At 40.9% G+C, this 25731-nt stretch overlaps 1 protein-coding gene and 1 long non-coding RNA gene across 3 annotated transcripts; both read left to right on the plus strand.

Annotated features, from left to right (window-relative positions):
• Window positions 1-3: 3 nt before the first annotated feature.
• Window positions 4-14927, plus strand: CWC15 (CWC15 spliceosome associated protein). 2 transcript variants are annotated; one of them, XM_086882074.1, is made up of 7 exons: window positions 4-102; window positions 2575-2713; window positions 4782-4894; window positions 5793-5881; window positions 6620-6730; window positions 14062-14180; window positions 14486-14927. In XM_086882074.1, the coding sequence occupies exons 2-7, from the start codon at window positions 2583-2585 to the stop codon at window positions 14613-14615; spliced, it is 693 nt and encodes a 230-aa protein (XP_086738200.1). In that variant the 5' UTR covers window positions 4-102; window positions 2575-2582; the 3' UTR covers window positions 14616-14927. The 2 variants fall into 2 exon arrangements, with proteins under 2 accessions (XP_086738200.1, XP_023776529.1); XM_023920761.2 differs by lacking the exon at window positions 4-102 and adding an exon at window positions 172-370.
• Window positions 14928-16748: 1821 nt separating this feature from the next.
• LOC147654271 (uncharacterized) lies at window positions 16749-25444 on the plus strand. The gene is made up of 4 exons (XR_015284824.1): window positions 16749-16929; window positions 20246-20493; window positions 22599-22856; window positions 24019-25444. It is a non-coding gene; the product is annotated as an uncharacterized LOC147654271 (long non-coding RNA).
• Window positions 25445-25731: the final 287 nt, after the last annotated feature.

Consider the following 25731-nt stretch of genomic DNA (forward strand, 5'->3'; position numbering starts at 1 on the left):
AGCGCTCCCGTGTCTATGGCCCGCCGCGGTGCATTGTGGGTGCCCGGCGGAATCATGGTGGCGGTGTAGGGCCCGGCTGCGCAGGGCGGAGGAGGCCGCGCTGTGAGTGCCCGGGATAGCGGCGGGGAGGCTGCGGGAGGGCCCTGAAGGCGGAGAGGCGGTCCTGGGGCAGGAGGCGGCGCGGGGGGAGGCGGGGACAGGCGGGGACGGACTGCGGTCGGGTCTGACGCTGCGGCCGGGCCTGACGCTGCGATTCGGATCCCCCCGTGAGGGCGCAGCCCGGCAAGGCCAAGGCAATTCAGCTGCAGGCCGAGCTCGGTCACTCCGTCTTGGCCGATAATTCCTGGTAGCGCTAAAGAGGCTTCTTCAGGTATTTCCGAAACCTGAGAGGTTTCAGGCTGAGTCTGGGTCCTTGAAGGCCAAGCTGACTGCGGACTGACTCAGTCCTGTGAGGAGCGGCTGAGGCAGCTGGGGGCGTTTAGCCTGGAGAAGAGGAGGCTCAAGCGAAAAAAACCTTATCGCTTTTTACACCTGCCTGAAAGGAGGTTGGAGCCACGTGGTGTTTGCCTCTTTTCCCAGGACGAGAGGAAGTGATCTGGAGTTGTGCCAGTGGGGGCTTAGGTTGGACATTTGCAAGAATTTCTTCCCCGAAAGGATGATTAGACAGTGGAATGAGCTGTCCAAGGAGTCACTATCCTTCGAGGTGTTTAAGGAAAGACGGGATTTCGGCACTTAGTGCCCTGGTCTAGTTGACAAGGTTATATTCAGTCATGGGCTGGACTCAACAGTCTCAGAGGTCTTTTCCAACGTGATTAATTCTGTAATCTAAGAGAAGCTTAGGGATGCTTTCTAGACAATTTGTTAATGCTTCCTGAAACTACTGCAGCCGCACCAGATCACATTGTTCTTCACTTGATTTCGTGGATCCCCTCTGTTACATATAATTAGCACAGATAAGTTATGGGAACAAATTACTTTCTTGGATCATAGATCTGGCAGAATGTGTGCCAGGAGAGCTCACTGAGCTCTCTGAGTGGCTCACTGAGTTTCAGCTAACTTGTACAGCACCACTGAAAAGTGTCAGCTGTCCTTGATTAACATGCCAAGGCTAGTTACCATTTCACATCTTTTTTAAGGTGTTTCCCTCTGTTAATTTTGTTTTTTGAGTAGAAGTTCAGTAGCAATAACGGTTCTGCCTGATGGAATGTTATTTTGAGCCACTCATTATATTACCATTTTGATGCTGAAGTTGGATATTTCGTTCTCTCATTCAAAGTTACAAACTAACAAAATAAGCAGAGCATAAATAACTTTTGTTTGTGTACCACAAAAGCATATGAAACAATGTAATGTTTTTTTATTTTGCTTTTTAGTATTTTTTAATAGGTTCTCTTGTCACCTTTAAACATTCAACCTTCTGGTTGGTAGGACTGATACCTTTATGTATCTCTGCAGGTCTCTTTCTCCTGTCCTAAATATCTTTAGGCTGTGACTAATCAATGTGTGCTGTGGTGAAGCAGAAATGAGAATCATTTCAGATAGTAGATTTAAGGTCACAAAATGATAGAATATCCTGAATTGGTTCCTGACCCCTTGCAGGACTCCCCAAGAGTCACACCATGTGCCCAGGAGCATTGTCCAAACACTTCTTGAGCTCTGTCAGGCTGGTGCTGTGATGCTTCTCTGGAGAGCCTGTTCCAGTGCCCAAGCTCCCTCTGGGTGAAAAACTTTTTCTAATATCCAACCTAAACTTCCCCTGACACAGCTTCATGCTGTCCCCTCATGTCCTGATGGCTGATCACACAGTGTTTTCTGGCACTGATTAACCATCTTAAACTCTTGGCTGGCACAGTGGTTTTGGCTTGCAGGGTCTCCAGGTCCTGTCAGGCAGTGCTGAACACACGGTGTCTGCATGGCTGAGGCTGAATGGAGCCTGTTTCACTCTTATGCACAGAAAAACTGATAGCAGAAATTTGGGCATCTGCTGGTTTGGCTTTTAGGACATGCTGAGTTTCTGCAGTTTCTTGGGGTGAGCTGGTGACAACTTCTCCATTTATCCAAGTTTTTTTTCATGCACTTTGTTTATGTTGCCAGATGTTCATCAGTGGTTAATGATGAGCACCATCCTAGGCACACTGTGGTCTCTGTGAACCAGCAGTGCTGGTGGCGGTACCTAGCAATGGTCTGGGGAATAATGAAGGCATCCTCCCAGTACACAGTCATTTTGACTGCAGTTTTTCAGGAGGGGAAAGAGTTTAGTTACAAGACTACTACATTTAGGCTGGGAGATCAGTTCCGGACTGGTGTTACTTACTTTGCAAATGCAGCTTCATATTTAAGTTAGAGTCTATGTATCATCTTTCAAGCATATTGGAAAATATTCTTATTTTGAAACCTGAATAGATTCTGTCAATAAAATGCTACTTAAATTTTGAAGATCATGAGCTGAGTGACAACTGGTGTAATGTAGTGGGACTTGTCACTGCTTCTACAGTTGCTGTACAAAGTTGCTCCTAATGAGTGTCTTACACTGTAAGTTGTAGTAACAACTTGTTTTTTCCCTTAATTCTGTAGGAGTGAAAATGACGACAGCGGCAAGGCCAACGTTTGAACCTGCAAGAGGAGGAAGAGGAAAAGGTGAAGGAGACTTAAGCCAGCTATCCAAACAATATTCTAGCAGAGATCTTCCTTCTCATACTAAAATCAAATACAGGTTAGTATAATTTTTTGAGTGTCAGGGCAAAGCAGGCTGGGAATGACTGTTTTGTTAAAAGCAGTACTCTTGACATTTTCTCAGTACATGTTGATGTGTTTGACACTGAGCAAGGTCCAGAAATTATGCAGCAGTGCTGAGCAAGTGGGCTAAAAGTGAAAGCTTTTAAAACTCTGCTCTGAAAAGCAGAGTTAGGAGCTCAAATGCATTGCAGGTGACTGGGGAGGTTTAGTGATAATTTGTTGCTGTTTATGCAAATGAATTATCAGAAGAAGATGAGCACTGGAGACTGAACATCTTGGGCAGTGAAGTGGAAAGAAAGTCAGCATTGGGGCAGAGCCACAGGGAGTACTATCACTTGCAGAGCAAAATGGGATGAGAGAAGTGAAATTGGGCACCTCTTAAAAGCAGGAAAACCACATCATATATTTGGCAAAGGACCACTTGGTAAGGGCATTAGGAGGAGGCAGGGGAGCCATGGAATAGCACTCAGGCAGTGGGATGTGTTGGAAGAGCTGATGTTAAACTGCAGCTGACGTTAAGCTGTAAGTAGTTTACGCAGGTCTTGGGAGAAGAAATTTCTTTAACCAGTGAGAAAGAGAATGTGATCGTAGGAATATTTTCCTATGTTTGAAATGCCTAATAAATTGTTTATCTTTTTGAAAGAATGAATAAAATCTGCAGTCAGTATGATAGAATTTAAATTAAATGTGTCAATCTAAAAATGCTCATCTAATTGATGTTACTCTTGTATGTGAAATTACTGTTAAGGTTTTACTTTTGCACTTTTTTCTGTAGATATTTACCCTGTTAGCTCTTCCCTCCTGTCCTTTTGGTCTTTAAGAATATGTATTCATAAGGGACCTAAGTGTTTTGGAGAATACCAAAACAAACAACACAGGAAATGCTGTCAAATGCATTTTGCTGTTATGGAGAAAATTGATGGTGGTTTGTTTTATAAAAAAGTGGGGTTTGGAGCACCAGTCTGGTGCTTCGGAAAAAGTCTGTGGGCACACGTATGTGTGGGAATATATGATGTATGTTTTAACAAATCCCTTATTTTGTGTGAGAGGGAGAGATGGAGGGAGCATCAAGTGTCTTCTGTTCTTCCTCCCAAACACCTAATAAAAAGTTGTCTTTGTTAAACTGCCAGGACTGCATCACTGCAGGAGAAGAACAGCATTTCAATCGCACTCATCTTTGTTTGCATGGCACTTGGTTTGGAGAGATTTTGCAGCTCTGACAAGGATTCCACATTCAGGTTTTTAATTACAAAAGCAAACAAAATACTTCATCATAAAGACAGGCTGTGCACACAATGTATTTATAATGGCTCAAGTCTGGGTTTCTTCCAGGCACTTATTTTCAGCACTGAGCTCACAGGTAAAAGCAGTCGCTGCTTTTTTTTATTCGCTAGTTCTTTTCAAGATATCCACAAAAATTTCAGCAGCCTCTAGGTGGAAATTAATGTGGCTCAGATATATGTAGTTCATTGCTTTTTGCCTTTTGTTACCTAAAAGAGGGGTGACCATGGATTTATTTACAAGGTGTTTTGCTTGTTCTTCCAACTTTATTATTAATCATGGTCTGAGCTCATGGAGAAGAAAAGATTTATGAAAAGGATGTTCTAGTCTTGGTCTTATCTGTAAGCCTTAGAGATTGGGTTAGCAGCAGCAACTTTGGGTGGTAAAACAACGAAGGAAGGTGACCATGATGTTTATGGATGTCTGCTAGGACATAGGGACTGGACTGCTGGACAACAGAATATTTCAACATAGTGAAATACAGATATATGTTGCAATCTTGTTGGAGAAATTTAAGTAGGGTCTTTTCATTCATTCAAGAGACATGAGAAGGAGCATGAGTGTGTGGTATGGCAGGTCTGGGTGTAGTGCATACATACATCAGAGGGTTCTGCTGGGGAGAGAATAAACATACATTTACATGGAACCCCATTCTTGTTCCCTATCCTTACCTGTTCACTCCAGGATTTACTGGGCTGTATGAAAAAGATGTCCCCAGCTGCAGACTGTGAAACTTGAGCCTTTTTCCCCATTTGTTGTTTTAGACAGACCACTCAGGATGCTCCTGAGGAGGTGCGTAACCGTGATTTCAGAAGGGAGCTGGAGGAGAGAGAGCGAGTTGCTGCAAGAGAAAAGAACAGAGACAGACCAACCAGAGGTAAAAACCAAGAAAAAAATCTTAACCCTTTTGTGAAACATTGTTCTTGCATGAAATTTGGTGTTGTAAGAAGTTTCCTGTTGCAGACAGCATGTCATGAGAGTAGAATTTAGGGTATTGCCCTGATAGTTCAGAACTGTTGACCTGCAAGGGAATGTCCACTGGCTTTAATGCTGGCTTCATGCTAGCAGAAATCTAGGCCAGCCAGTAGAAAAGCATGCCCAGCTGATACAGTATAATTGTAATGAATTGGCAACAAGTGTGTATAGCTAATAAAGGGCTTTTTTTTTGTACTTGAACAAGCAAGACAGGAAGGAGAAAGGGTAATGGCTCATCTTTTGCTGTTACAGCACCAGTGTAACAATAAATCTGTTTGAAAGTATGCAATTCTTTTCAAATACAGTGAAGTAATAACAAAATCAAAGAGCTTTTTGAGAAATACTCATTGTTAGTATTAAAGTACAACTCTTGTTTAGGTGTGAAGCCGTTGCATGGCTTTCAAATTCACAGAAGAAAGTAGATGTGGTTTGGACCAAACTAGCCAACAGTAATGCTTTGGAATCATCCTAAATAGGAACTCTCCAGTTGGATATATATATATATATAATAAGAATATTCCTCCACATCTGTTTTTTCTGGGATTTTTCTAATTGAAATAATAATGACTTAAAAAAACTTCTGGAGGCCAGACTGTAAGTTTGAGATGTTATTGCTGCTTTTGAGGCTTCCTAGGTGGTGGAATTAACATGAGCATTAAGATGGAGAAGTGAGGGAAAAGCAAACATAAGCTTGTTTCTCTTACTCTAATGCAAGACAAATTGTGAAGATTTTTGCTTTCTGACATTAGATGCTGTTAAATGAAGTGACTTAGACACTTCTTCTTTAACTCTTACCACAGAACATACATCATCATCTACTGTGTCTAAGAAGCCTCGGCTAGACCAGATTCCTGCTGCAAATCTTGATGCAGATGATCCTCTTACTGATGTATGTATCTTCTTTTCTGTCTCCTTTCATTACACCCTGCCTTAAGGATTGCTATTAATGCAATAGATATTTCTAGGTTGCCTTAAGATTTCGCATAGGTTCCAACGTATTTTCCTTTTACTTTACTTTAGCTTCTGTACTGTGGTGAAAGTACAGAGTGGTTCAGAGGGTTCTGGTCCATGCTGTAATGGTATCCTTGGAAAGTAGAAAATATCTAGGAAACTAAAAATACCACTTACAGTATGGGGAACTACCACTGGCTTAGTAAGAATTCTCCAGGGGTAGAACCGTTGAGATACCTGCAGATAACTGCATGAGCAACAAATGCTTGCCTTTGACTATGCTTCCTTTTGCTGATATCTAGCAGCTAAGTCAAAGGCTTGACAACAAGCTCTGAGTTTTTTAATCCTGTGGTTTTTGGTCCCAGCAGTACTGGACAGGGTAATCAGGCACACAGAATGACTTGTATCACAATGATTAGAAAGTGATTGGGGACAGCCATTCTAGAGTCTAGCCATTACATAGCATTTTTAAGTGCAGTCATCCCAAAAGCACAAACATATTTTTCTGTTGACTTTACTATAAAAGAGCAAAAAGCCTATTTGAATTTCATTTGTCACTACCTTTTGTTCAGAAATCAACCAGCAGCAAATTGTAGCCTTAGCTGAGCAGCCCAGGGGCATTTTTTATTAAATTAAATGAATGAGCTGATTCTTGCCTTCCATTTGTTACTACTAGGAGGATGATGAAGATGAGGACTTGGAAGACAGTGATGATGATGACACTGCAGCTCTTCTGGCTGAACTGGAAAAGATCAAGAAAGAACGGGCTGAAGAGCAAGCTCGAAAGGTAAAATCTCACACATTAAAAATCACTTTTTTTTTTTTGTGAACTGCTGTCTATTAAAACTGGTGTGCCTGAAGTACTTGGGATGAGTGAGAACTGATAAACGAAGAGCTGTTCAAACCTCTTCTCAGGTATGATGGATTTGTTCTTCTATCTAATAATTACTAAGAATTTTTTTCTTTATAAGGCATACTGAATGTTTTACTCACTGAAACATTTTATTCACTTTTCCTACACTTGTACAGGGAGTGAGTCAATATAATCTTGATTTCATGTGCAAGTCATCTTCACTTAGCTATCATACCAAAGGATATAGTGGCATTAGTGAGCTGTGTGCAATCCAGTATAATTTAGTTTAACTAGCTTTTATGAAACGAGTAATATTAATTTTGTTTATGAAATAAAGATGTGTGTTTTTTGGCGCTGCTTCTTATGGCTGCTGGTTTTATACAGTAGTTGTCTTTTCACAGCTTTGGTGCTGTGTTGCAAGGAGCACCAGTTTGAACTGTAAGACCAGAATTATTTTCATTTGATCATACACAGACAAATTCATTTGAAAAATGTCTCTGCAGAACCAAATAACAATGCAGCAGTCTTTTCAGAACTGGGAAACTCAATTCACATGTAGCTTTCATACCTCTCTGTAATCTCTCTACAGACAGAAAACACTATGTTCTGCCCTTGAAGTGGGAGGAAAGTCCCTGTAGTTACAGATGTTTTTCTGTGAGTGGGATTAAATCCTATGCTGGTGGTGCTGTTACATCCTTGGTGTAACAGAGATTGTTGGGATGGAGTGCATTAGCAAAATTCCTAACTGTTGATTGGACTTGTAGGGACTGGGAGTTTGGATTCGTTTCTGGGAGTGATCTGTGTTGTGAAACTTAGCATATTTTTGGTTTGTATTGTGTACTGGTTCTAGCATTGTATTTCAACAGTTTAGAGTTCAGGTATTTCATCTGCACTGCTGGAATACTCTCCTCTGGTGGTGCAGCAGAGGTATTGGATGTGTGCAGCATTCCCTCATCTGCTTTTACTAAGTGCTTTCTCTTTTTGAGTAGGGCTTAAATAATTTTAGTGCTTTTGTGAAACATTTGGTTGCTTCATTTGGAGTGGTTTGTATGCTTTTGTAAGTATACTCCCCATTAGTGTAAAACAAAACAAAAACCCCAAATCAAACAAAAAGTCTGTCAGAAAACCAAGCCACTTGTCACCTGTGTATGAATTAATCTGAGGTATTTTTTAGAACATGCTAAATAAACACATTAGATGCTGATCAGGAGGCTAATCGAAGGCTGCTCTGACAGCATAATGTTTTAATGCCTCTGAACTACTTGTAACCTTTCCTGTAGCTTAACATACACATTAATAGTTTAATGTTTTTCATGAATGCTTAGCTGGCAGTGAACAGAGCTTCCAGCAGACACTAGGAAAAGCTAGGAGAGATAATGTTTTAACTGCTGTTGGCAGTGTTGTAGTTGTGAGCCTGTTCTTGCCTAACAATATAAAAATTTAGAATCAACAAGGCCTGTAAAACCAGTGAGCTCTGCAGTTTTGCACTTAAAACAGTATGCAAGGCTAAAAGCTGTAGCATGCTGCTTCATTGCAGAAATTGTGCTGTAGAAGACTGTTACTACTTGATTGCCTGTCTGGCCTATGAGAGGTCTTCTGCATTAAAGGATGTCTGAAATCATCTCTTGTCTCTTTATCTTGGTATTTGCGGTATATCATGAAGCAATGAAATTGCCTTTTGCAGTAACAACATGGTGAAAAATACTTAAAAACACTGTCAACAATTCGACCACGTAATCCTATGTGAAATGTACTAAACTACAAATTAAGTGTAGCCATGTGTAGGAAAGATTTTGACCTCAGCTGGCCTTGCACTGTACTTAAAATGAAAACTTAGGTCTGTGTGGATTTTCCACTTTGCTTGATAGTTGAAAGCATGCATCAAGATTAAACAGCATGACTTGTCACATTTCAGTATAGAAAACTCGCCTTTGGAAAATAGTGGTTAATAAATTGAAGCTCAGACAACCGAGTGCCTGCTGCTTTTATCATGTGTGGAAAGTAGGAACATCATAATCTCCATGAAATTCTAGTTTTGTCACTAGAGGGTGCTAAAAGCCATGAAGTATTTGGGATAGCACTTGTTTTGTTTTTGCTGTCTCTTACAGGTATAATGTGTTACCTTCATAACATACATACCAGCAGCAGGGTTTGTACTGTCCAGTGCTGCATGCATACTGAATGAAATCGTGTTATTTATTTTCAATAGTGCCTACTATTGCACACTCAGAATCTAGACCTACAGTGTTCATCCTTTCACTGGTTGGTGGCAGGTAGGCTTTCTTTAAAATTGGCATCTTCATTATTGGCATCAATAGAGGGTTCTCTACAGGTACCTGGAATTTTATTTTCTTGTGACTTTTTTGGGGAATAGGAAACTAAGACCATTTTGATGGAAAAAGTAAAAGCCAGAGTGGGGCACAGCCTTGGAAAGAGTCTTCAGGAGTAAGGGTTATCTTTGGAAAGAAGTCTTAAGTTTGTTTGCTTTACTGTGCAATCAGTTTAGATTATGCCTTGTTTTCCATGGCTTTGAAATACGGTGTTATTGGCCAAGCATTTTAGAGTTATTTTGTATAAATTCCTTTTCCCTTCAGATGCATGGAATTTCATTTTATTATGTACTGCAAGCCATAATTTAGACCTATTTTTGCAAGTAACTTTGTATTAATAATTCAGATGACTTCAGAATAGCATCTCATGTGAAGTCTTAACTGTTGTTAATACTAATCCATGTACAGGAATGCTTTACCTGCTGAAATGCTGCTGTCCACAGTAGACAATGTGGGTAAACCAGTGGCCAGGCAAAGGGAAACTGTGGAGTGAATACCTCTTCTTTCTTCACTTCACTGATCATCATTCTCAAACCCTATTGTTATATAGACAGATTAATGTGTCTCTTCTTGTCTTGGAACATCCCAGGCTCTTAACAAGATTAAGTGGGTAAACTACTGTAATATATCCCAAACCTGTGCCATATGTAGATTTTTCCCTGATACTTTAGTTATTTTGATTTATTAAAATGCTAGTCCAATTACTTATGGTACTTCATTTGGAGTAAACTGTATTTTTGTTAATATTCAGTCATCACTTTGGTGTCCATTATTTAAGTTGCCATTAAAGGAGAACAGCTTCTTTCCAAATGCATCTGTGGTGAAACAGCAGTTAAAAACAAAATATGAGAATCTGCTTTTTAGGGGGCATCCTGTTCTCTGTTAACTTCCCTTATGGGTAACACCAACATCCATAGAAATCCTCTAAATCTTAATTTTGATAATATTAATATTAAGAGGTTTTAATAGCTTGTCAGCCAAATAAACAGTTCCTCTCAAAGCTTGTTAACTTCTCAAAATGCTTAAGTTCCCTGAAGTTATGTAGAATCATTAAATAAATACTATGGATATTTCTGAAAATTGTTTGAGCATGGGTGTCCTCCTGATGTTTTTCTCTACAATTGTAATCTCAGATTGTTTCTAGTAGACACTGAGCTGACCAGGAAATTCTAGTTTTGAAAGCCATTTCTGTGGAATAATTCTAGGTCTGCATAGAACTGTATGAACACTAAATCCGTGTCTGTGTTAACCATCCATGGATAGGTTTCAGGAAACATTGCAGTATTCTAAATTAAGCTTTACAATGCTCTTGTTTTTCAGTTTTCCAGTGCTTCATTAGAAAGTAAATTGAAATAAAAAGAAACTGCAAATCAGTGAGCAGCTAAATGTATGTGTGCAGTTCTGGCAAACCGGTTTTAATAGCCAGTTGTTTTTTGCTTAACTGAGAGCAGACTTAAAGTTTTTGATTTGTTTTCTTAACAGTTTTATTTCACCAAGTTCCTCTGTAACTGAATATATTACTTTACTGGTGATCAGAGTAAATCTCAGCTCTGCCCCCTGTTTTAGCCATGTCACAGGCTTTCAGATAAAACATCAGAAAATGAGTCTTGATAGATATTAACCTTTCCACTTAAATCTTAAGGGTCTGACTAAAACTACAAGACCAAATCAGCGATTAAGAAAATTTCAGTAAAAAGGCAAAAGCAGATGGCAGAGTGTGTTTCTTCATTCAGTGTTTGAGACATGCCAGGAACAAATGATAACATCGCTTTCCTTGTGGACAAAATCACAACAAAGCATGTGGACACTGCCAGTGTGATTACTTGGTGCTCTTTGTTTTTGAAGTTTCAATGAATTATTTGAATCTCTGTGTTGCACAGTTAGTAACTTGCACAGCATCAGATAACTGGGGTGGATTTATGCATTCTTGAATTTCATTCCCTGCTGCTAAAGGCAGTGCTGTCATAGTTTGTCATTCAAAAATTTGTCATTTAAATTAGGTTATGCAATTTTTATTTTTATTTTTTTTTAAACTTTTTTTTTCAGCCTTCAATGGAATGCAGTTATTTCAGGTTCTCTTTAAGCTGCTCAATATCTGTAAAACCTGAGTAGGATAACTAATTTCAATACAATGTAGTCATTTGGAGAATTTTAGCACTTTCTGTAAAAGTAATCTTGCTCTGTGCTAAGGGTAGGGACTATGCTCAAAATAAACATGGTAATGATGTTTTTCTTTCCTTTGCAGTCAGAAACAGATATGCCAAGGAAAGAAATTCCCAAGATTGCCTCTACCACTTAGTTTATCTGCCACTTTCCAGTCCTCTGCAACTGCAGTTGATTTAAGTCAATGCAGTTTTTTTGCTAGTAATAATCAGTTGTGAATTCAGTTGAGCCTGAAACGCCAAGTTGGGGCCAACATACAAGTTGTGTACCCTAGCCTGCGTGGTGGTACAGTGGAGACGCAGTCAGTAGAGCCTGGAGTGTGGTTGGTCTCCTGTGTCATAATTTAGTGTGAACACAAAAGCTGTCTTGGCTCCCTGTTGTATCCTTTAGGTCTCTGCCAAGGTGTGAGCTCAGGTCCCTATGGGACCATGTCCAGCTAAATCCTTCTTCTAGTCTTACACTAGTGCTTGTAGTATAACACTTCTTAAAAGTGTTATTTCAGGTTTGATATTTTTTCTATCACCACATTTTATCACTTAATGCTTTTCTTTGTTATCAGAAATTGAACTATGTCAGGCTGATTGAGGCTGAAGGATATTATATGGGTTATGTCAAAGCAGATAAAAGGTAGGATGATGTGTAACATGCCTTTTAAAAATCTTAGTATAGAAAATTAGAATGTGCATCTGTTTGTAGGAAGTGCATTGGAGTGCTCTACACATATTTTTTATGATTCTTGATACTCTCTTTATCTTTCTGTAGTGATTTTGAATATTTGCCATTCAAATGACTGAGTGCTTTTTGCTTCTCTTCATGAATGGTGGAGAGTGCTGGAACCATCAGCATTTTAGGAACTGATGAGATTATATCTGAAATGGGGAGAGGGAGGGAAGAGGAACTGCAATTCTTCTGGAAAAGACGCTGGCTGACTCCAGTCAATTTTTTGACCACTAAAAAAAACATTGTATGTGGAGTGCATTGTAGTTCTCTATATGTCAGTGGTGTGTGGAAGGATTTTTCATGCATCATAAAAACCCAAACCAAAATAGTAATGTCTGCCTCAGATAACATAATGCATGATGCACAGGTTCAGTAACTTTGGGTCATGGCTGAAGTTAACGTCTTAGAAGTTTGAGGATGAGACTGTGCCATGCTCTACCTGCCACCTTCAGAAGAGTTCACCTGGAGTCTAGCTCTAAAATGAGAAATTGCTGCATCTGTTTGCATATATAAACTTGGTAGAAGTTCTCTCCACAGAACCATTTTTCAGCAGAGGACTATTAATTTCTTACAATGGTCTTAATAGTGCTACATTCTCTTGATTAGGAATTTTTGGTTTGTAGCTTTCTCATTTGCTCTCAGTGTTTTTTTCCCAGGCCTGTTGTGTTTTCAACACCTTGCTTTTAATGGAGCATTGGAGATTAAATTTAATGGTGCAAAGAATGGTTTGGGTTGGAAGGGACCTTAAAGGTCATCTACTGTCAAGCCCCTTGCTGTCAGCATGGATACCTTCCACTAGATCAGGTTTCTCAAAGCTCCATCCAGCCTGGCCCTAAACACTTCTAAGGATAGGGTGCCCATACAAAATTTCACCTACCTTATCAATTTAATGGAAAAATATTGTAAATTTTAGGTAACAATAAATAACTTAGTATTGATTAAATGTTTGAAGGTAGAAAACTCTGGCTAGCACCAGCATCAAGTTTAGCATTTAAACCTTGTAAACTCCAGCAGCAAAGAAACATCTTCCTCTCTTGGGATCCTGAAGTCCTCAGCAATTAAGTTTCTACAGGTTTTTGGTTTTTTTTTTTTCCCAGCTTGGAGAACAACCTCAACCTCATGATCTCTTTGTTATTAGTTTATATAATTTTTAAAAGCCATGGTTTGATTCTCCTGAAGTGCTAAGGAGGCTTCAGTTCATTTTTTAACCAATGTCTTCAGACCATACTTCATACTTCAGAGTAGGAAAGCTACTTAGTCATCCTAACTTAAAGAATTACTTTTTTTTTCCAACTAGTTCTTTCATCGAGAACACTCTCTGCAATATTCATGAAAGCTTGTGGAAAAATATGAAAAATGAATATTAAACATTAATTTTGAAGCCTGTAAACATTTAAGTCACTAGATGTGCTAATAGAGCTTGGAACTGTGGGCAGTGAGATTACTTTGTGTTGCTTGTAGTGCATCGCTTCATGTAGGTTTGAGTCATATGCATTTGACAGTACAAGGACAAGAAAATTTGTCTGCTTCTTAATATCGAAACTCTTAAATAGTCTTATGACATGCTCTGTCATTTCACTGTGGGATTCCCAATATTCTTTTTAATTGGTCCCTAGGGAAGTTATAGTTGTAAAATCCAAACAGCTGCTGAAAGTAGAGAAGTTTCAACATGCTGTATGGTTTCTTCTACCTATTGAATATTGTACAATGTACTGCCTTTTCTTATGAGGATAAAGAAAATATTTTAATGTGTATACAGTTTTTAATATAATTAATATGTATAGGGTAAAGCTAGAATTTACCTGAATATTTGATGGCACATCAGAGCTAAGTAGGGTATGAGTGTTGCTAGTTTGACAGTTTATTAGCAAAGTTAAGCTCTGTAGAGTATCTCTGCTTCTGTCCTTATTCTCCTCATACACAAACATGATGAAAAGTCTGAGCTAAGAATTAAAGCTACATCTGTGTGAGTTCAAAGCTAAATAATGTGTATCTCTACCAGCTAGAGAAGAGTGCCCTAGAAAAATAATTATATCCATTTCTGGTTCTCAGGAACAAGAGCAAAAGGCTGAAGAAGAAAGAATCCGAATGGAGAATATCCTGAGTGGTAACCCACTGCTGAACCTTACTGGGCCAGCACAGCCTCAGGCAAACTTCAAAGTTAAAAGGAGGTACTGTGCAGTCTGTTCATTGACACCCATCACCTTGCTGACTCTTGCTGTTCAGAGTCAGAAAATGTTATCACTGTAGCTGGTTTCTGTTTCCTTCCTCAGATCTTGTCACAGGTGTGTAGGAGATAGCTTGGGATAAAAATAGACCATGTTTTCTGAAAGACTGAAAATGACTAATGAAAGACTAAATTACTAATCCTAATGACTAGTTGTTCAGTAAGAGGGTCAAACTCCATTTATTTGTTTTTGTATATCACACCTAATTTTCATACAAGTTTACTGAAATTAAAAACTTTTGTTTTCAGGTGGGACGATGACGTCGTCTTCAAGAACTGTGCCAAGGGGATAGACGAAACGAAAAAGGACAAAAGATTTGTCAATGATACTCTGCGATCAGAGTTTCACAAAAAGTTCATGGAAAAATACATCAAGTAGTACAGTTTTATGTGCAGTAGTGTGGAAGGACTTGGTAGGTCGTGGCCATTCCCTCCCTTTCCCTCAGAATTTAAGGCTGAATATTTGGTCATGGATTCTCAAATGCTTTTTCAAGATCAGCAGCACCTTCATAATTAATAAGTGCTGTGATCTGGAGTTTTTATTCCTGCATCTTGTTTTCCTTTAAAGTTTTAATTAAACCAGTTTGTGTCTCATGAATGTTTTTTTCTTTGTGTGTTTACTTTTACTATCCACCTTGTAAATGGTAAAAGAGAGAAGCTGATTTGCAATAAATACTGCTGATCATTTAAATTGCTTTCCAAAATGCCCTGTATTTGTAGTGATGGTGGTGGTTTGTAACTTAAACAACTGAGATAGATGTCAGTATTAATCAAACGTGAGGAAGAGCTGAGTATGGTAAGCAGTGTAAACTGAAAAGAACTGTACTTTCTGTAGCAAACTGGACTTCCTCTTAAAAGCTAGGTAGAAGCTTAGTTAATCTTTATTTTTAGTTTCTGTTTTCAGTCTATGTGTGTTTTTATCAAACAAGTGATACCAAGATACCACAGTAAACTTTGTTTACTCCTCTAATGTCCATGTTAATACTTAGGACAGGATAAAAAATGAATCACTGGAAAAAAAGCTAAAATGTGAAGGGTTTATTTTTTTCTATTCTGTCATCTCAGTTGTATTTGAAATTTTGGCCAAGTGATGCATTGGATAATAACATAACATTTTTAAAATGGAGTAGTTACCTCCCTGCCTAGAAGGTGACAGTGGCAGAACTCTTGCCCTTTTCCTTGCCTATGTTATGCTCAATTGAGTTTGCTCTTACAGGTGCTGTTTCTTAGTATTATTTTCAAGTTCTTAATTTGAAAACTTACCTGATTTTCTTTTTAAGACAGTAAATGTAGAGCACAATGTTTCGGATTTTTGTTTGGCATGACTGGTATCCCGCAAAAGCTTTCCTTAGCTTTAGCTGTATTTGCCACGTTTTCACTAAGCTGTGCATAGTGTACTAATGCCAGCAGCTTATACCCACCTTTACTTGGAAATGAGATTTTCAGCATGCTTAGGATCATGTGAGCTACTGCAGGAATATGTATTTGTGTTATTTCTGCTGCCTGCCTCATGATAGAAATGATTCTTGGGAAGCAGAAAAATGGGTGTAGTTTGTAATTCTCTTCAAATAAAGGGACTAAAATCTTGGTATATAGGCAACATGTTTAGAAGGCAGGGAAAAAAGAAGTTAAGGGCTGTACTTACCAAGGCCTGGCAGTAGTGAAGCCAGCTGCTGCTTTAGGTCCAACATAGCAGCATAGTTGTCATGGCAACAACAACAAAAAATACATTGGTCTCGCAGTATTCCAAGATCTAATTGCTGTGCCAAAGTGAGCGAGCGTAGAGTCATTGGATGGGGGAGACACAGATGGAATGCCAGTTCAATGCCCTCATGGAAAGACACAAGTGCAGAGTGACCATCATTTGTGTTCCTGAAGTAACGTAACTTTTCTTGGAAAAAATAACACTTTAGAGAAGTCAGATGTCTGTGGCTGAATGAGCTCTTCCACAGGCAGCTGTTCTGCACACCTGCAGGAGCATGCTTTTCTTAAATTAAGGCATAATGCATAGCTGTGCTGGGTCACTTCTCCCAGTAGTTCCTTCCCTCTCAGGTTCTAGAGGAAGATCTGTAGAGCTCCAGGCTGCAGCTTCATTTGAGGTTTTTGTTGGCATTGTTCTTTAGCTCCACCACAGAATTTGCAGGTCCCATCTCTGATGTTCCCCCTCAAAGCTTTTGTATTTTAACCACCTACAGTGTAAGCTGATCCAAAATCTGAGGACTCAGCAATACACCAACACAGCAGGATAATTAAGGAATCTCAAATCTTACCATTTGGTGGGTTTTGTATCATTAATTACTGAACTTTCTTTACTAGTATTGGAAAATCTGAAGTGTTCTGTGATTTTTTGTCAGGGAAGTGCTTTCAGTATTAATGCTGTATTGATATTTAATTTTCTACTGTGCTTCTTGCACGCATCTAGGAAAAATAAGTAATTTTTTTTTGTAAAACTGCAGTGTGACTGTGAGTTCTTAAAAAAAATTAGATTGACATTCTACACCTCTGCTCTCAGCAGAGATTTTTTTTCCAGGAGCCCCTGTTCAGTATGACAAATAGCTTTCAACAAGGACAGTGGACCTGGCAAAGGCATCTTGTTCCAGGAGGTGATATGGAAGAAAGTTAACGTTCAGCATTTCCAGGAAGGCATTATTTTGCAGTTCCTAGCAGTCAGGATTGTTTAATCCTGTGTTTTTGTAAGTAATACCTGAAATTTCTGTAACTGGTAGGTATAGACAAAGCCTATCCATTTTATAAAGTTTCCCCATTGTTTATGGCTACCTTGGGAGATTGCAATTAAAAACTAGGATCTGTTTTCCATAGGGACTAACAGTTAAACTCGTAAGGTTTTTTTACAAAGCCTCGTCTTTCAAGTTTTTCTTTGAGTATATTTTATAATTCTGAAGGAATTAATTGTATGAGGAATAAAGCCTAATGTTAGTCCTGCAGCTGGAAATAGTTGTGCTGTGTGTATACAGGGTTCTAAAATGTTTAGCATCTATTTGTCTTCCTCATGTAGATGGCTGAATATTAGAGGCTTCCTACTGCAACCAGCAGGATTGCCATCTGCATTTTTCAGGATTTCACATTGTTATGGTAGGCATCTTATGAATGCCTGGAAAGAGTTCTTTTTTTAAAAGAAAACAACCAAACAAATCTTTTTTGGTGAGTTCCAGTTTCTCTGTTCACTTGTATTTTGTCTGAAGTAAAATCCTGGGGTGACCAGGGTACTGGTCAATCCAGGGATGACCTGGTACTTGCTCTGTTTCCCTTGGAGTGTCTCATGGGCAGCCCAGCTGATGCCTGCTGTGGTGACAGCCCAGTGTCTCCTTTCAGCCAGGCAGCTATCAGTTCCCACAGAGGTGCTGAAATTTCTCTCTACAACTACAAATACTTAAAAGTCTCATGCTGGAGGAGAGATCTGAACACAAGGTCAAAGCATCAGATGCATGGGCGATGTTTCCCTCAAGTGCTTCACTTCAAAGAAATCTAGGATTCAAGCCTTGAAGGGATGCACTGATGCTCAGAAAGTGCTTCAGACTGAAGTTTTTATTCATATCTACAGTCAGGGCTAGTTGGAGTCTCAAGCTCTGTGGTACAGATTCAGGAGGAAAAGGAAATACCCACAGAAATATTTCCATCCATGGAAGTCCTCATTCCATCTCCTGCCAGCTTCTAGAATGAAGTTTAATTAGTTTTTATTCAAAAACAAAACTCCCTGTCTAATTTTGTCATGCCTGTTTGGAAGAAGAATTTTGGGAACCTTCTTCCAAGGAAACCAAGTCTTGTGAGTTTGTCATGAGTTCAGCAATATCTTCCTTACCAAGGCAGACTGACACGTCATATCTAGTGACAGAAGCAATTACAACCTCGCCACCACACTTCATGTCCCCCAAGATACAGTGCAAGCAGAGCATAAATGGGCACATTTGGAAAACTTGTGTTTCCTAAGAAAGGCTTCTCTGAGCTTTCTTTTTGAATTGTGGATAAGCAGAAAGGAGATGATTCCATACATGCCCCAGTCACTCATTTGAAGTAAATCTAAAAACAAACAAACAACTAAAACCACATTGAATTCTTATCTTGTTCAATCACAGATTTTACCATAGTGCTGCTTTCCTCCTTGGACTGAGGTCAGACAGGTTGGCTTTTCTGCATTTCAGACTTGACTGTTTCCTTGGCATAGGTGGGTGTATCATGGGATGTAACTCAAGAATGGCCAAAATATTGTGTCTGTTGGGGAAGTAAGATTGAAAATTAAATAATGACTATGTCTAGTTTTTAAATTGCTTTAGTTCAGAATTGGAATATACCAAAGGGTTGTGTAGTATGTTTTTCTTTCCCCTTTGTAGCATCTGACCAGTAGCTCTACTAGAAACTTCATGTCACTTATTTTTTCAAAATTGTCATTTCAAGTGGGAAACTTCCATTAAAAAACAAAATGAGACAAAAAAACAAACAAAACTTGCTTGGAATTCTAATGTGCCTAGCTCAGCTCTAATGAGAAGGGTCATGTTGATCTAAACAAATTATCCTAATCCAAATCCCAGTTTGCCGCCAAGCCTAAGAAATACATTCTGAAGTAGAGGGAAGAAGCGCTGTAGAAGTGAAAGAATGGAACAGAGAAATCTGATTGCTCTCTGTTGAAACCAGTATCATCTGCATAGGAAAAGTTTATTTCTAAATTGTTTACTAGAATATCATTTGAAAGACTACAATAGGCATTTGTTGTAAGTTTTCTGGAAACAGAGGCTGTAAAGCAGGCTGTATTCTGAAGAACTTAAATGCTCAGAAGTCAGGACGAAGGGCAGAATAAAAACAGGGTGTTCAGTCCCACAGAAAATTGTATCTGGATGCTGAGTATTGAGCTCTTCTCCCCTCGGTATCTGTGTTACTTACAAATCTGCCACTCCAACCAGCTCTTGTCTCAGAAATACTCCTGTTAAGAAACTGGGCTATTTCTGTTTTTTCTGAGTTGTTTCTACTGGATGGGATTTCAAGCAGTCGGGCTTTCTCCGGTGAAAAAAGGTTATTTTTCCTGCACTGGGAGAAAAAGCTGTGAATTTGAGTTGGATGAGGGTGAAGGATACATCTGCCAGTTAGTCTGCTTACTTTCAGATGGGGTCCCTTGTGGTTGGTCTCTTTCTTTTGGGGTTGCCCAGTTGAGTTTGGTGGTACATGGGCAGTTGGGATTGGTGGTGAAACCAGGCAGCAACAAAGGTTTTAACACTAGAGTGGAAGAAGTTGGGGTCCTGTTGGGTTTCTTTCTTCTGCTGATGAGAACTGTCACTTGCACCTCTGAAAGGACTGTGTTAAACCAACTTCCCCAATTACTCCTCCTAGCAATAAATGGATTCATCATATTTCTCACTGCAAGACTTATTTTGGGCAGTGCAGCATTATGATTTATTCTAGAAAGTAAGACTTCATTGGAACTTCTTTGCAGTTCAGTATTTTGAGGGCTGAATTCATTTCACTTGGAGCACAGATAAGCCGATGGCAACAACAGTAAATCATGTTTTCTGAAAGCTATAGAATGATTCATAGATATTGAAATCTCTAGCTGTTTTATGCCCACCTCATACTTTAATTAATGCTTGCTTTTCAAACACCAGCTTTTAAAAATTTATATTCTCTCTTTCAATGCATCCTCTTTTCAATTGAGAGAAGGAATAATTTTAGAAAATTCTGGAGCCAAATAATTTAAAAAAAATAAAAAGCAAATAAAATCCTTCTTTATGTAAACCCCTTTCTACCATTTGTTCCAATAAAAGCCAGATGGTGTTTCATGGGCATTAGAGCAGGGGATTGTAATCTGGGCTCTGGAGTCTATTTGCAGCCAAGATGGTGGCCTGGATTTTATTCCTCTTGATGAACTTGAGTTGCAGAACTTGTTATATTCATGGAGTTGGCGTGAAGCAAAGGGATGAAGCAATGATTTAACCCTGCTTTGAGATGGGAGGGAAGCAGGGTTCAGGTTTTGACTCTGCTTCAGCTTTTGTGAATTTACAGGAGTGGCCCAGGCATGTAAACTCTTCCAGTCCCAACCCTGGATCTGAGGAGCGAACAGGGTGCTGACATCCCAGCTCTGTTCCTGATGGAAGTGGGTGTACCTTTACCCCTGTGGTGCTGAAACACTTGGAGCAGGACAAGGACCCACCTTAGAGCATAAGGTGGTCACAAGAGAGATGCAGAAGATCTGAGTTAATACTGCTCAAGGCAGGGGATAGTGGCAGAAGCGCTCCGCATTGGTCACTTGGGTAAGTTCACACTTTCCAGGTCAGACTGGCAGGAGGAGGGAGCTTGGGATGCCTTTGGCTGCTGAGATGCCTCTTAGCTCAGCTGTAGCTGCAGAGCATGAGAGCATGTCTGGATCCAAAGTGAGAATGCCTTTGGCATGAAGATTTCATTAAAATTCCACATTTTCAAAGTCAGTATTTTTCACTAATTAGCAGTCATATGTATCAGAAACATTTTCAATTTTTCTCTCCCTTTTAATAGAAAGCTACTAGCAATTGCTGATTGCAAACAGGAATGTGTATGGATAAAGCTTTTCTGTTCCTTACTGCTATAGCCTTGCTGGCTCCTCTTCAGTAGTTGTTGGTTTAGAGTGGGTTTGCTATTAAATTTCATCTCTTTTTTCCCCCAGTAATTACTCCTTGCCAAGAGTATCAAATCTGAGAAGTGGAGTGAGTGTGTTGCAAGAAAATGGAGTGAGGCCGCAAAGTGCCTTGGTGCAAGGGAATGTGAGGAGGGATTTACAGAAGTTCTAGAGGGTGTTTGAACTGCACTCAGCTGCATGGTAGCGGAGTGCCGAAGTAGCAGTCCTCCAGGGCTACTGGCACTCAAAAAGGCCGTGCAAGGGCATCAGGGCAGGTGCTACATTGCCAGCTCAACACTTTTTAATCTGTATACCTATGGCAATGAGGACCTCTGCCACAGTACCAAGCTGCCATTAAGGTTAGGCTTAGGTTTAGGCTTAGGGTTAGGGTCAGAGTTGAGAGAGTAAAAGAGCCTACAGCTCCAGGAAAAGTGGGGCTGGAAAAGTCCTGGCAAGGTGATCCCAGCAGGGCCCCAACATTCCTGCTTCTACATCTTTCTAATCTGGACCACCCATGGTGATGGGGACCTCAGACCCAGCAGCAAAATGGCATTAGGCTTCCTGTTAGGGTTGAGACAGGAAAAGAGCCTGGGGCTCCAGTGATACTGGGCCTAGAAAACTCAGGCCAAGAGAATCATGGCAGGGCCACAATATTTCTGCCATCTAACGTCCCACATTGCCCAACAAACAAGGCACAGTGATGCATGTTTCTGCCAGTTCTCCCTCTTTCTGTGGTGCTCTGCTAAAGGGAAAACTTTGACTCATCCAGCATCCAGCAAAACAGTCCACATAAATTGCTTTAGTGATGACTGCAGACTCCACGGTACTTTCCTGATGATCCCTCACAAGCGACACATGGAACTGGTGGGATGAGGATGAGATTGCCAAAGGGATTCCCAGCTGCTGGCTAGTGACCAAGCAGTCCTGGGCTGCAGCACCCTTCCGTGCCAGCTCTGCTGGGATCAGGAGCCATGGGTCATGATTTTTGCACATGATGGTAACACAGGACTGGTGGGGCATGCCCCACCAACAAATGCCTAGCACAATGCAACTCTGGAGCTGCTCCTGAATGGGGCCTCAAAATGGCATTTCTCTCTCTGGCAAGCTGAGGGACAGACAGCTCCTGCTTCCAGAAAAGTATCTTCTACTTAGAACTTCAAGCACATTTTTCACACGGGAAAAATCTTGCCACTGGTGAAAGATCCAAGGAGAAAGCTGGCATGTGTGGGGTGAAGGCTGTTGAGTGCTGGGAAATATTTGCTCTAAAGGAGTGTATGAAATTCCTCTCTAAAACTGAAACAAACCTGGTCTGTGGTAGCTGTTTTGGGTCTGAACAGTTCAACTGGATGATGATGCATAGAGGACTTTCACACCCAGGGGCTATGTAATATACTAGTTTTCAAATGTGAACCCAGTTCCTATGAGCACACAATCCTATTTTCTTACTGCAAGCTCAAAGCCCTGTGCTTAGATTGAGATTTTTTGACCTGGAAAGGCCTACATTTGAACAGGCCTGGCCACAGCCAGGGGTCAGTGGGCGATAACAGAAAAATTTCCCTTAGCATGAATGTCCAGCTCACCCTAAAATCAAATTCTTCATACTCAAACTTTCTTCTGCCACTAGAGGTGACCAGATTTCTTTTTCTCCTTCTTTTCCTTATCTTCTTAATTTTCTTGTTCCCTGTAATGAACCAGGTTTTTTATTATGCTTATTCCTATTCCTGTTTTCTTATTTTCTTGTTCTATTCTTATTTTTATTTATAGCCTTATCTCATAGGATGGTTTGGATTGCAATGGACTTTTGAAGGCCATCTAGTCCAACCCCTATGCAATGACAGCAGACATCTTCAGCTAGATCAGGTTCCTCTTAGTCTGCCTTATTCTGCTTCCTCTCTTCATCTACTACTGCTGCTACTATAATCGCTGTAACTATAATGCTACTGCAATCAGCATCATCATGACCTGCTGGACTCGCCCTTCAGACCAAAAGCCCCCTCCCAGCCTTCCCAGTCTAAGTGCCAGGTAAGAGCCGGCAGGATGAGCCAGCAGAGGGAGTGGTTCCCCCGCTGTTTCGGCACGGGGGCAGACACTTGTGCCAGCTGGCTTTGCCAGGAGTTGGCCCATGGCCGCTGGAGAATGGCACAGGGGACCTGTTAGTGCTGGACGGGGACAGGGATGATGTAGGCTGGGGGTGCAGTTCTATTCGGGGTCGGGTGAGGCTTCAGAGCCCTGCCGGCAGAAGAGGCAGCACACACAGCCAGCTGGGTAACACGATAAGGCACTCATGGCATCTGAAAAGAAAGGCTCAGCCGTCTAAAAAAAGCCCTGTGGTGGGGATAAGGCACTATTTAACACCTAAAGTGAGAGAGCTCTGACCTGTGCACCAGATTTAGGCTTAAGGAATGTGTACAATGATTTCATTTTAAAAGCAGATGTGCACAGAGCTGGCACACAGATAATCATCATCATCAAATATCCTTATTTACAGCTTGAGAGTATGATTTGGGGCTACCACACAGACCCACTGTGCAAAGCACTGTACAAGCACCTAGATAAGGGTAGTCCCTTCCTCTTAAGCTGTTCAGTCTTAAAACTGAACAGTAAAACTGGTGGCACATGAGAACCTGACTCCCTGGGCTTTCACTGCCTGTTTCTGGCACGGTTGAACTGGAAAAAGATGTTGGAGGCAGCAGGGTGAGAGGGTGCAGCAGAGAAGCAGGGTAGGATGTGCACTGAGAGGATGAAAGCCAGAGAGGGAGTTTTTACAAGGGCACATAGTGATGGGACAAAGGGTAATGGCTTTAAAAAGTTAAAGTTTAGATTGGACATAAGGAAGAAATTGTGCACTGTGGGGCTGGTGAGATACTGGAGGAGACTGCCCAAGAAGTTGTGGATGTCCTGTTCCTGGAAATCTTCAAGGCCAGGTTGGGTGGGACTTTGAGCAACTTGGTCTCATGGAAGGTGTCACTGCCCAGGGTAGGGGTGTTGGAATTAGATATGGTCTTTAAGGTTCCTTCTATGAATTCAGATGGTATTTACACCAAGCAGCAATTTTTTTGCACACCAAACTGCATTGCAGTTTTAATAGCAAACCTACCAGAAAGGGTTATCTTAAAAATGTTTCAAGTAACTGAGCAAGCAAGAGGACCTCCATCTCCTCACACCACCTTTCTCCCTCCTGGAGCTTCCTCCCAGCAGGATTTTTCCTACCTGGGCTGATCAAACCAGGGACCAGCAGGGACCAGCAGAAGGATGTCAGCTGCCATCACAGTCCCCTGTTCTCACTCTGAGTCCAGCTGTCCTGGAGGAAGCTTCACATGCCTGGAGGGTCACTGTCTGTCCACCCTGCTTCTGCAGGGGACTGAGGGTGCTCCCAGGGCACACAGGCACCAGGGGAGCCATGAACAAGGAGTCAGAATCCACCAAGCAGCTGGAGAAGCCACCACAATGGTCAGGTGTGAGTATGACCTCCCAAGAGGTGGTGGCATTGCCCTCCTCCAACTTCTAGCCTGCCAAAAGCTCCATCACTACCTCATCATTTGGTACTGGGGGAAAAAAGTTCCCTTTCAGCACTAAACTTTGCTGCAGGTCTTCAGCCTCTCACAGGATGGGGGGGCCTACATACATGTGGGTCTCATCTCTTAATTGATGCCCTGCTTTGTGTCAGACTGGAGGGCACTGGCACAGGACTGAGTTCTGGACTGCAGCAGGGCCATGCAGGGTTACTCTGGAAAATATGCACACTGATATTTTGTTCATCTAAAGCTGAAGTGGTCGGTATGAAAGAAAATAGCTTGTGGTCTTCATACCTCGAGTCAATGAATTCCTGGGCCTTTTATAGCTCAGGAATGCTGGGCACTCGTGTTTGGTTTTACAAGGCTTCAAAGCCGCAGCTTAAGGTCTGGATGAACATTAATCACACTGGCATGATGACAGCTGGTCATGTTTTTACCCCTCTCTCAGGTGGGACTGCACCGTGGACATCGTGCCCTGTTTTCCCCTCTAGCTTTGGTTTGCAGAGACGGGGGGTTACTACCTTCAGGCTGACTTACCTGGCCCAGGTAAGGTGGAGGAACACAGCACGGGGTGCTCACACCAGCCCGGTTTGTTGGATTGCATCCAGACCCCAGGCTGGGGATCCTGATGATAAACAGACACCTGGCAGCATCCTTCCTGCCAGGGAGTGAGATCTGAACTTTTCACTGCAGTGTACCTTAAGCCCAGACCCAGAAGGAATTTAAAGCTGCTGGAAATCACAGCTTTTCCCCAAGAATGCACCTCAGTGCTGTTTGTTTGTGTGCCCCTCAAACTTTGGGAGGAGAAAGCCCTGAATGTGGTAACAAACCAGCACAGAAGAGATGCCACAGCTGCACAGTGCACTGAATCCAAGTGAATCCTGAAAAGGTCATTTTGGATGGGACTAAATTATTGATTGCTTCTAAATGGCAATCTTGCTAATAGTTTTATCTCTTCTGAGCTCTTTCTTTACATGATGCAGGTCTGTTACTTTTGGAATAACAGATTTTAATGTATAAACAAATTGACTCTGGAAGTTTGCTTCTTTGCATGTTTATTCCTGGCATTAAAATGAAAAATATATTTAACCTGCAGACAGTGTTACAGTGACATTTTTTTTTTGGCCAGAGCATCTGTGGTGAAGACACAACCCAAAAATGGAATAAGCCCCCTCCTTGTTACACCTGAACACAGCTGGCCATGAGGCTATTCCCATCCTAATAATGGTTTGGCCTCTCTCAGTTTCTTTTCTTCCGTGGCCTTGAAAAACAAGATACATGCCAAATTTTACTGTCAAATCTTGACCTGAAGAAAGTCAAAAAGCCACAACCTCAGCAATCATCAAACTTTTTTTCTTGGCACAAGAAATACTACCATCTGC

This window comes from Cyanistes caeruleus, chromosome 3 (assembly GCF_971803275.1).
Source record: "Cyanistes caeruleus chromosome 3, bCyaCae1.hap1.1, whole genome shotgun sequence".
Lineage (NCBI taxonomy): Eukaryota > Metazoa > Chordata > Aves > Passeriformes > Paridae > Cyanistes > Cyanistes caeruleus.